The sequence below is a fragment of the Gracilinanus agilis genome, chromosome 2, assembly GCF_016433145.1.
Source record: "Gracilinanus agilis isolate LMUSP501 chromosome 2, AgileGrace, whole genome shotgun sequence".
In the NCBI taxonomy this organism is placed as follows: Eukaryota; Metazoa; Chordata; class Mammalia; order Didelphimorphia; family Didelphidae; genus Gracilinanus; species Gracilinanus agilis.
Window position 1 is genome coordinate 363,973,884 of NC_058131.1, and position 12,580 is coordinate 363,986,463.

Sequence of the window (12,580 nt, forward strand, 5' to 3'; positions counted from 1 at the left end):
CATAATCTACCCCCTTCCTACTTTTCCAATCTTATTACACATTACTTCTCACCCCCATACTCTGAAATCCAACGACAATGACTTCCTTCCTGTTTCTAGCTTAAGACAATCCAACTCAACTCCATGTATTTTCATTGGCCGTCCCCAATGCCTACAATACTTTCTTCTACTCATCTCTAGATCCTGACTTCCTTCAAATCTCAGCTAAATTCCTTCCTTCTACAAGAAGGCTTTCCCTTTCTCCCTTAGTGAAGTTAGTGCCTTCACTCTCTGATTATCTTTTTTTTTAAACCCTTAACTTCTGTGTATTGGCTCCTTGGTGGAAGAGTGGTAAGAGTGGGCAATGGGGGTCAAGTGACTTGCCCAGTGTCTGAGGCCGGATTTGAACCTAGGACCTCCGGTTCCTAGGCCTGACTGTCAATCCACAGAGCTAACCAGCTGCCCTCTCTGATTATCTATAGCCTATTCTGTCTTTATTTTGTTTGTATATAATTGTTTGTATGTTGTCTCCCTCATTAGACTATGGGCTCCTTAAGAGCAGGGGTAGTTTTTTGTCTTTTTTTGCATGCCAAGAGCTTAGTACAGGGCTAGCACAGGCACTTTAACAAACTGTTGACTTGACTTTCATGATCTCAACCCTTTGCAATCTGGCTATCATTACTAAAGTTGACTCTTAAATGCCAAATCTGACGGCTTTTTCTCAATCTTCATGCTTTTAGACCTCTCAGCAGCACATGATATTGCTGACCATTTCCTACCTGGATTTTCTTCCCCCTTTTTGCACTGAGCCTTCTCCTACCTGTCTGACCAATCCATTTCAGCCTTCTTTACTGGTTTCTTTTCCATACTGGGAGGCCTCCTAATTCCTAACAAAGCCTTGGGGCTTTGTGCTAGGCCCCCTTCTAGTTTCTTAATTTGATGACCCCTACCAGCTCCTATAGGTTTAATTATTATGTGTGCACAGATGACTCTCAGATCCATATATTCAGCCCCAGCTTCTTCTGAGCTCCAAATGCTACCTTCTAATGAACATTTCAGATTAGAGGTCTCATGGGCATCTCAAATTTGATATGTCCATAACTGAACTTTTTCCTTATCTTTCTTCTAAAACTCAGTATCTTCCCCCATCTCTCAAATTTCCCTCATCACAAACAGCTGAGGTACCACTATCTTTCCAGTCATTCACTTTTGTAACCTTGTCATTATTCCTGATTCTTCACTTTCCTTCACCTCACATAGCCAATCAAATGCCAAGTCACCTGTTTTTTTTTTTGTTTTTGTTTTTACTTCCACAGGCATCAGTGTTCTTCTCTGATCACTATACAACCACTCTAGTTCAGAGCTTGTCTCACAGACAACTGTAAAGGGCTCCTAACCAGTCTCTCTATCTCACATTCCTCCCCTCCCCCCAATACATCCTCTATAATGCTGCCAAATTAATTTTCCTAAAATGCAGGTCTAATCATATTGCTCCCCTACTTAATAAACTTCAATGGCTCCTCATTCCCTTTAGGATTAAATATAAGCTCATCTGCTTATATTTTAAAGTCCTTTACAATCTGGCCCCAATCTATTTGCCAGTCTTATTATATATTACTCCCTCCCTCTCATACTTGTTGGTCCAGCCAAACTGGTTTTCTTATTATTCTTCAAAAGGACACTCCTTTTCCTATATGGATGCCTTGTACAGCTGTCTTCCATGCCTAAAATGTTTTTTCACTTTATCCCCACCTCTCAGAATCTCTGATTTTCCTTCAAAACTGTTCAAACTGCACTTTTTAGATGAATCCTTCTCTGTTCCACCCAACTGCTAATATCTTGTCCCTTAAATAATTTTATATTCATTTTATATATGCATTCTATCTCTCCAGGTAAGAATGTAAGCCCCCTGAGGGCAAGGACTATTTCATTTTTATTACTGTACCTTTAGTATCTGTTACTTAGCAGGCATACTGTTTGATATTTTCTTTGGTATTAGGAAGGTAGGGATATTGCTGATAGGAATACTGAAGAAAAGGCTTATTTCTTTTAATTTCAATTCACCAACCCTTAAAATGATTTAGCTGCAGTTTCTGATGAAAATATTTTAAAGAATGGAATTCAAAAGATACATGCCAAGAAGGCCTCCTTAAAAAAAAGAAAACCTACCAAAACAGATTTAATTCAACAATTCATGTAAGTTAGTAATAAAAATTTAGAATGGAAACTATTATCATGTTAGGCATAACTTATACTGAATTACTTTAAAAACAAATTCTTACTAGACTTCAAAATGATTCCAGCTCAAAATTTTACTTGCCAAAGGAACAAAAACAATAAGCAAAAACTGCTTCAGAATGTGATAGATGAAGGAGGCAGGATAAGAAATGTGTATTAGAGCAAAGCAGGATCACTTTCAGAGCTCAATAAATCTCAAGCTGCATTAGCTTTCCCTTAAAGTATATATTATCTATATATATCTCTCCTACATATTAAAGTAGAGAATGTTATCTTGGCATTTTCTAGCAGATGATTCCAAATGTTATATATGCGGATGTGGGGGGAGAGGAGATTGGGGGGGGGCCACAGGTCCACAGGGAAATAGCATAATATAGATTTTCAATTTAGACTTAATGGCTATAGATCTGCTTCTGAATTATGTTAAAAGGATAAAAAGGCCTCTATTTTTTCCTTCCAACTGCCTCTCCTATCCTTCAAGTCTCTCTCTGCAATATTCCATCTCCCTCTGTGCAAGAGTCCACTTACAATTATACACATTACAAATACCCAAGAGCAAGACTTGTGCATACTTACAAGAGATAGCAGCAAACAGAACTGACGACCAGCATGATGATGATAATACTAGAAGATAAAAAAAAATTTAAGTGTCAGTCACATGATAGACAACTGCTAGACTGAACTGTAGCACTTCTCTTGTTGCATTATGGTTCTGGCCATTTCAAATATATCAGAAGCCAAGCTACGGGACCATGCAGCACAGTTTATGTTTTATGTTTACTACATTATTAATGTTTAATACATTGCATTATGCTACATGGTTGATTGGTATAGTAGATACTTAAGTATTTAAACATTAGTAGAGGTATATACAAGGTGTCCCCAAAGTTTGAAGTTTTAAGTTTAAAACTGCGCTAAGAATTTTGAGACACTGAATTAACCACAAGTTTCATCCCTAATCCCCTCCTGATTGGGGAATCTAAATAGGTAAATCAAAAGGTATAATTAAGTGAAGTAAACTCATTGAAAATTAAACTGTTTTCTTTTGTATAAAAAATATAGATGATAACAATTCAAAATACTAAAGTTTTCAAAAATCTATATTCTCAAAGCCACAACTTCTTGCATAAATTCTATTCTCCTATATTTATCTACAGTTAGATGTCCTCAAACATATCTAATGCTAAATCGATTCTCTGTCTCATTCTCCTGCTCTATTCCCTTTCCCATTTCAAAACAGGAAAGGGATCATAGACTTAGGGCTAGAAGGGACATTAGAAGTCATTTAGTTCACTTTCACCCCTTCATTTTGACATATAAAAAAACTGAGAACCAAAGAAGTAAAATGACTTGTCCAAGATCACACAGGTAATAAGAAGGAAAGCTAGAATTTGTCCTCATGCCATTATTATATGCTGTCTCTATTCATGTCACCATTATTTCCAGTCAATTTTGATTCCTTCCCTTTTTTCATTTCTGAAATTCAGGAACCAAATTCTGTTGATTGTTTCTATGAAACATCTTTCTATCCCAGGGTTACTATGCTACCACCATTGCAATTCAGGCAGCCCTTGTCACCTCAGGCATTACTATTGGGGCAGCAAGGTGGCACAGTGGATGTATGCTGGTCCTAGAGTCAGAAAGACTTGAATTCTAGGTTCAGATACTTGTTAGCTTTATGACTCTGGGCAAATTCTTAACCTCTGTGACCTCAGTTTCCTCATCCAAAGAATGGGAATAACAATAGTATCTACATCCCAGGGTTGTTGTGAGGATCAATTGAGATAATTACAAAGTACTTAGGACATACCTTGGAATATAGTATGGGCTATATAAAGTTAACTATTATTATTGTGGTAAGCCTTCCTAACTTGTTTCTGCCTTCAATCCCTCCAATTCATCTTATCCACTGCCCCTATTAACCTTTTCTTTTTAACTTTTATTAGGTTCAAATATCAACCATTTCCCAATATTTGAATTCTACCCCTCAAAACAACGAAAAAATATTTGAAACCACCTGAGCACCATAACTGACAACATAAACTGTATTCCACATGGATACTCTTCTACTGAGAGAGATGTTTCATTACTTATTCTCTATTTTGGTTATATTTCACCAGAAGAGGGCTGCCTTTGGTATTGTTTTTACTTACATTAAATGTACTATAATGTGTTTATTATCCTCTCAGTTCTACTCATATCAATTTGAATCAATTCATATGTCTTCCCATAATTGTTTTTTAGCTTTTTTTAATAGTTCAATGGAATTGGAGGATGTGGGTTCAAATCCTGCTTGTGATGCTTAATAACTGTGTGACCTTGGATAAATCATTTAAACCACACTGAGACTTCAGCTTGCTCTGTTATAAATGGATAGCTTCTGAAGTCTCTTTCCCACTCAAGATCTATAACCCAAATTTTATGTCACAAATTTTCCAGATATTCCTCAATTAAAAATAAAATTAATTTTATTTTTTGCTACTACAAAAAGTGCTATATTTTAACATTTTTGTATATGAGATCTTTCTGTCTTTGATTTCTTGAGGTATATATCCAATAGTGGAATTACTGTATTAAAGGGTATGTAGGAGTAGATTAGTAACTTTCCTCACATAACCCCAAATTATATAAACTTAGAATTTATGACAATATCCATTCATGACAATATCCATAAATAATAATCAGTGTCTTATCTTCAATACTATTTTTATTTTTTATCATCTTTGTCAATTTGGAAATGAAATGAAATCTCAAGAGTTCCTTTTGGGGCAACTAGTTGGCTTAGTGGATTGAATGCCAGGCCTAGAGTAGGGAGGACCTGGGTTCAAATCTAAGCCTCAGACACTTCCTAGCTGTGTGACCCTGACCAAGATACTCAACCCCAATTGCCCAGTCCTTACTGCTATTCTGCATTGTAAGAGATACAGAGTATCAATTCTAAGACAAAAAGTAAGGGTTTAAAAGAAAAAGGGGGGAGGGGGGAAGGAGTTGCTTTCATCTGTATTTCTCTTCTTTGCATCCTTGGTGCTTGGCACAGTGCTTAGCACATAGGCACTTAATAAATGCTTGTTAACTTGGTTGATGATCTGCAATTTTCCTTTCATAATGTTAATCCTCTGCTTGAAAAACTTCAGTGGCTCCTCAATGCTGAGAATATAAAATATAAACTTCTTCGCCTGGGACATAAATCTATCATCTAGTCTATCCTACTTAATCTCCCATTACTCCCCTAAAACAACTCTCCCCAGCTTTACTACCCCACACATACTCCCTTTTCACTATGTTCATTCCTAAAGCAAAATCTTTATGCTTTTACCCCCACATAAAATCTTTCATTGATACTCCAACTATCCAAATCTTACCATCCTTTAGGGCTTACTTCAAATCCTATCTTTTCTAAAAGATTTTTCCAGACTATTCTGGCACACAACTTGTATAAAAGTATCTGAACCATTCCTTTGGCTACTTCATTTCCTTCTGGAACTGTTACTTGACTCTGATATATGTGTAAGTATCTTTTGTAATCTCTTCTTTGACTAGTAGTGCAAATACTCAAACATGTTGAATGAATGAAAATAAGCTACATGTGAGAAGTATATAATATCTAGGATTTCTCACAGTGATTATTCCCCCCAGAGTGTGAATAGGTAGAATTCACAAAAATTTGGGTAAGGAAAGTAAGCCTTCCTTCTTCTTGTCTTCCCAACTACATCCTTAAGGGCTTAAGCTATGTCATAATCATTTTTCTGTCTCTTCCCTATATCTTACATAGAAGAGGCCTTTCATGCAGTGGCAGAGTGGTATAGCACAAAGAATATTAGACTTTTTAAATCAGAAGAGGCAGGGATTCTAATCCCAACTCTGGCATTTATTTACTCAGAGAACATACAACCTCTCTAAATCTGAGTTTTCTCCTCTGTAAAATGTGGATAATAATAACTGTAGCATTTATATTATAATGCTGTTCAAGAGATAATGAATGGAGACACCTGACATTTAAGAATGCTACATAAAATGACAATTACTATAGCTAGTACTATTTGTTAAGTGAATATGTTCAGTCAGGTTGTATTCTCTCTAAAAGGTACCTGGACAAGAGATAATAGAGAGGAGGGATATTTTCTAGGTTTAGGAAGGCTTGGGACTGGGTGACATGGTAGAGAATATAAAGTTCCTTAAAAACTAACTTGGTGCCAAAGAAAAGGGGCATTAGAACACAAGAAGATGCTAAAGATAAAATCTGCCCATTTCAAAATTTTTGTTAAGAGACAGCTTTGATTTCAGGAAAGAAAAAGACATTTTCTTCTTTCCCTTTTATAGTACAGTTGGTTTCCCCGGTCTCAGAACCCAGACTAGTAATATAGTTCAGCTACATTGTGGTTTAAATAGGTTTTTGTTGGTTAGCTTTAGGTCTTAACAACCAACATTGTTTCTATGAAAAACAAAGTTTCAAACAATAAACTTTTATTTTTTTTTATTTTGAATATTTTCCCCCTGGTTACATATTTGATGTTCTTTCCCTCTCCCCAAAACCCCATCCCCCAAGTCCCCTTAAGCTGACATACAATTCCACTGGGTTTTACATGTATCATTGATTATGACCTATTCCATATTATTGATAGTTTGGCTAGAGTTATCTTTTAGTGTCTACATTCCCAATAATATCCCCATCAGCCCATGTGTTCAAGCAGAAAAAACAAACTTTTAAATGTACCTTTCAAACAATCCTCTTCTAAGATTGAGATACTAAAAGTCCAAATTTAGTTTAAAAAAACTTTATAAAAAGGACTGCCCAGATTATGCATAAGGTTCCTTTAAAGAGTTCTTTAGTATGTTTATTAAATCAATTTACAAATTTTTTCATTTTAAAAAACAGAACAAGATGATTTCAGAAAAAGCTGGAAAGACCTACATGAATTGATGCAAAATGAAATAAGCCGTCAGGAGAACATTGCACACAGTAATAAAAATATTGTGGAATGATCAACTGTGAAAGACTTAGCCGCTCTTAGCAAAACAATGATCTAGGACATTTCTGAAGGACTTACAACAAAAAATGCTATGTACCTCCAGAAAAAGAATTGTTGGAGTAGGAATGGAGATCAAAACATTATTTTCCACTATAGTTTATTTGTGTTCTTATTTCGGGGTTTTGGTTTTATATGAGTATCTTCTTACAACATGATAATATATATATAAAATCAAGATCAAATTGCTCAGTATCGCTGAAAGGAAGGAGGGAAAAGTAAGGAGGAAGACAATTTGAATATTATAACTTCAGAAAACTTATGTGGAAAATTGCTATTACATGTAATTGGAGAAATAAAATGTCTTTACAAAATAATAAATAACCCTTAAGAAATTACAAAATTTGATTTGCACACATATTTTAGGGACACATTTATTAGTTGGACTAGCAAGGTGATTCTTACATCAATTTCCCCATATTATAGCTAAGGAAACTGAAACTTCAAAATTAGCTGACAATGGTACCAGTGTTCCTTAAAGTACAAAATGTAGAAATTCCTTTTGCCTCAACAACTATTATCTGCAAGGAGAATAAAGACTATTGGAATGGTGTATCAAATTTAGATCTGGAGAATATATCACTTAGCAGCTGGTCATATAACTTCAGCCAGCTTCAGATAGAAAACTAAATTCTTTTGTCTTCAGTTATCAACTAAATTCTTTTGTCCATGGTTATCAAACTATGTAGTCAGTGGCCTCAAGTTAAAAGGCTCAAGATACTCGGAGTCAATTCAAATCAAGAAACATTAACTAGCACCAATACTGGCATTGCACTGTACTTAGCAGTTAATCTGTAGGATATGGACAAATAACCAATAATCATAAATTCTTATTTCATCAAGATCATAGGGAAAGGATATTAGAGGAATGACTGGGCAAAATGGAAAAATATAGGGCAGTGGTGTCAAACTCAAATAGAAACGAGTTATAAAATCGTACATAAAGATCTCTGTGGACCACATATTGGCTTAGAAAATGACATATTATTATTATATTAATATATGCAAAAAGACAAAATAGCAGTTCCTACACTAAGGGACTAAGGGGAGGGTAATAAGTTATTTTATTTTTATTTATACTGTTAAATATTTTTCAATTACATTTTAATATATTTCTGGCTGTACTCTAGAGTGTTGCTAGCCTCATCTGGTGTGCATGTTTGACACTAAGAAGTAGCAAATCACAGATCATTAGAAGGGCAAAAATTAAGAGAAAAGAATCTAAATTTTAGAAAATGTAGTAAGAAAAAAAGAATTCTTGCATGCTAAATTATTAATTGCTGCATTGCGCCCAACCCTAACAGTACAAACTCTAAATATAACCATATAACTGTAAAGAAATTTTACATTTTCTGATCATTTACTTTGAGAAATTTTAAGATTTATATGTTAAACTACTCATAAATACATAACAAATTTATTTCAAGTAGTGAGCTGTTCAGGGAGAAGCTGTTGAAGTAAATATTTTAGTTTTTTTAAAAAGACTTTTCAGTAAGTAGTAAGCTTAATGCAATACAATAAGCATTTATTAATTACCTACCTATCATGTGCAAGACACTGAGGGTAAAAAAGACAAAAACAAAAAACAGTTCCCATGCTCAAATACTGGGGCAAGTGGAGAAGATGTGAAAGAATAATTCATTTCATAAATATTTATTGAATAGCTATTAAGTTTCACAACAACCTAGCACCAAATGAGCATTTGTTCCTGGGATCATGAGACTGAGTGCAGCAGATAAAAGGGTGAGTTACAGTCTTAAGTTACAGATCATATGACTGAGCTTACAAGGAGGAACTAAAGAACAAAAAATCTATAGAACAAGTGCCTTAAGATAGGTTCTAAGGGGGTCAGCTGGGTGGTTCAGTGGATTAAGAGCCAGGCCTAGAGACGGGAGGTACTAGGTTCAAATTTGGTCTCAGATATTCCTAGCTGTTCGACCCTGGGCAAGTCACTTAACCCCCACTGCCTAGATCTTACCACTCTTCTGCCTTGGACCCAATACAGGGTATTCATTTTAAGATGGAAGGTAAGGGTTTCTTTTTTTAATTAGTTAAAAGATAGACTTTAAATAAAAAGATCAATCTAAAAGATGTTGGTATAATAGAAAAAATCTGCACTGAAAGTGCAAGGGTCCTGGGATTCAACCTAGGGCTGCACCCAACTCCCTAAGGTATATGTTGTAACCTTTGGTCACATAGCTTCCTTTTGTCTGGACCTCAGTTTCCTTACTAGTAAAAAGAAAGGGTAGAACTCAGGTCTTTTAATAAGTAAGCGTTTATTAAGTGCCAAGACACAGAACTATGCTCTGGGAATACAAAAAAACAGTTTTGGCTTTCAAAGAGTTTCCGTTCTAATAAAGGAGTCACCACCATAGATGTATGTACATATCATATATAGGTATATGTGTGTGTGTGTGTATACACATACACATATAGAACTGGTAGGTGGCACAGTAGGTAGATTGGGACTGGAGTCAGGAAGAGCTAAGTTCAAATCCAGCCCCAGACATTTACTAATTTTGTAACCCTGAGCAAATCAATCTTTCTTTGCCTCAAGTTTTCTCATCTGCAAAATGGGGCTAATTAAGTCCCTACCTTCCAGTGTTATTATGAGGGTCAAATGAAATAATAACTGTAAAATGCTTAATACACTGCCTGGCACATGGTGGGCACTACATAAATATTAGTTATGATGATAATGATCATCCAAAAGATCATCAAAATCCAACCAACATAATTTTGGAAGGGAGGCACAGGAGGCTGGGCCAATTAAGTCCTCATAAAAATCCCTTCCAACTCTAAATCTAACTTAATCTAGTTGGGGAAAAAGTAATGTTACCCTTCAAAAATTAAAGGACACAGAGGTGACTTCGAAAGAACATCTTGCAGCCACTAAGCTAACTTAGTATCACTCAACATGAAAAGCATTGTGGAGCAGCAGAGAGAGCATTGGACTTCCAGTCAGGTAGACCAGGATTCCAATCTAGCCCACAGATCTTACTTAACTGGGAGAATTTAGGCAAGTCACTGAACCTGTTCCGGGCCCTGCTTCCTCATCTGTAAGATGAAGGGGTCGAATCTCCAAGGTTCTTTCTAGCTCAGTCCCATGATCCTACGAACAAATTCTTGCTACCCAGTGTTGGGCAGGGCCTCGAAGCATCAGAGAAGCTCAGCTTCTCTGTTCCAGGAAAAAAAGGCAATGGCGTTTGGGACTTTTTTTTAAAGCCTCCTTCCAGGTTTACGCAAATTAGCCCACATATGGATGGCGCCAGGTCCGAAAGATCCATTTTCCCTCTCGGGCTGGGGTCCCTCCTCCCCCAACATTCTTCGAGGAAGGAGCACCCCTCCCTTTCCCGGGCCCTGGGTTTGCAATAAAAGGCCGGGGGTGGGAGTGAGGTTCAAAGGCCTCCTTCTCGGTCAGACGCGACCCTAGGCCTCCTACCTCTAAAAACAGCCATGCTATCTGATCACCACTGGCCCCCATGGCCTTCTGTACTGGCTTCGGCCTGGGTTACACGCGGGGCGCTCTGAGGTTTCCTAGCAAACAGCAGGCATTTAAAAAATACGTGCAGACTGACGGTTTATTGATTGACACAGGCCCCACACGGAAGCCCTCCCTCTCGCCCAGCAGACCTCGCCCTCGCCCTCGGGACACTTACCCACGACTGGGACCTTTAGGGATGAAGAAGGGGAAAAAAATGCCGACGACCCCCCAGAACACGCTCATCACGATGACTGGCACCGAGATGCCTCCTGGCGCCATGGCTACGACTTTCCTTCACCAACCCGGCTCCTTTCACCAGGCTCTCTCCGTACCTAACCAGGAAGTGTCAACAAAGAACCCCGTGACTGGGCGATGCCCCGCCTCGACCTCCGTGCGCACGCGCGCACAGGCCAAGCCCTCCCCTTTCGCATACGTAGGCGAGGTTCGTGGCCTGAATACTTGGTAGGGTCGCAGAATCTGAGTTTCGCCCCTAGCTGGTAAGTTTGAGAACTGCAACGTGGGGGCTGCATTCCAACCGAAGATAGTTAACTGCTGGTGTATAGGCAAAAAGCATCCAAAATTAAATATATATGAACATATATATGAATAGGGCCATTATATATGAATAGGCAATTTTCACAAGAAACCAAAACTATCAATAATCACATGAAAAAGTGCTCTAAATCACTACTGATTAGAGAAATGCAAACTAAAACTGAGGTAGCGTCTTATTCCTAAATAGTGTCATACTATGACAGAAAGGGAAAATGACAAATGCTGGAAGGGTTGTGGAAAAATAAAGAGCAGCTCAGTAAATTGGGCATGCAACATAAAAACAAAACAAAATAAAACAAAACAAAACTAGAAAAGGAACAAATTAAAAATTCCCAATTAAACACCAAAATGGACAATTTGAACATCAAATGAGAGATTAATAAAGTTGAAAGTTTAAAAAAATTGAACTATTAAAAGTTAAACAATAGGGCTTAAAGGTAACAGAGAACCATTAGAATTTTATTGAGCAGAGGAGTGATTTTTGCAGACCTACATTTTAGGAACACAAGATAGATGTAAGAAATGTTGGGGAAGAAGACAGAAGCAGTAAATCATGGCAATTGATTATACTTGGGAAGTGTGTGAGAGTAGAGTAGAGGTTGACCCCTAGACTGTGAAACTTTACAAGTAAGGATAGTGATAGAGAAAAGGATGTTAGGGAGTCTAAGGAAAATTAGGGATACTAACTAATTCTTCTTTAATTTTAAATTTGAGATGCCTTTGGGGCATCCCTTTGTCCAGTAGGTAATAGATGTGGGACTCAAGCTTAAGGGATGACCATTTGGGAATTATCTGCATAAAGATTATAGTTGAGGGGTAGCTAGGTGGCTCACTGGATAGCACCAAGCATGCAGTTGGGAGGACCTGGGTTCAAATCTGTCCTCATATAATTTCTAGCTGTGTGACTCTGGGCAAGTCACTTAACTCCATTTGCCTTGCCCCTTCTCTCTTAGAGTTATTACTAGGTCAGAAAATAAGAGTTTAATTTAAAAAATTTCTAGATCAACTGTTTACCATCTCCAAGACAGGGAAGAGAAGGGAGGGAGGAAGGAAGGGAGACAATTTGGATTTTATAGAAAACTCATGTGGAAAGTTATTACAATATAATTGGTCAAATAAAATATCTTTAAAAAAAAAGACAATAATTGATCCAATAGGAGTATCCCAAGAGAGAATGTAGAGAGAGAAGAGGGCCCAGGATAGAGCCCTGAGATACATACATGCATCAGGAGTTGGGAAAAGACTAATGATTCTATAAAGAAGCCCCAGAAAGATTTTTCAGACATATAGGAAGAGA

The 12,580-nt window shown here is 37.1% G+C and overlaps 1 protein-coding gene across 1 annotated transcript in view; it reads right to left on the minus strand.

Moving 5' to 3' along the window:
- ATP6V0E1 (ATPase H+ transporting V0 subunit e1) overlaps positions 1-11,077 on the minus strand; it is a 44,153-nt gene extending 33,076 nt beyond the window's left edge. The window contains exons 1-2 of the mRNA XM_044664449.1: positions 10,904-11,077; positions 2,794-2,841 (exon numbers count right to left, since the gene is read on the minus strand). Of these exons, the coding sequence (XP_044520384.1) occupies positions 2,794-2,841; positions 10,904-11,007 (152 nt within the window). The 5' untranslated portion in view covers positions 11,008-11,077. The remainder of the gene's footprint in view (positions 1-2,793; positions 2,842-10,903) is intronic.
- Between the last annotated feature and the right edge of the window lie 1,503 nt (positions 11,078-12,580).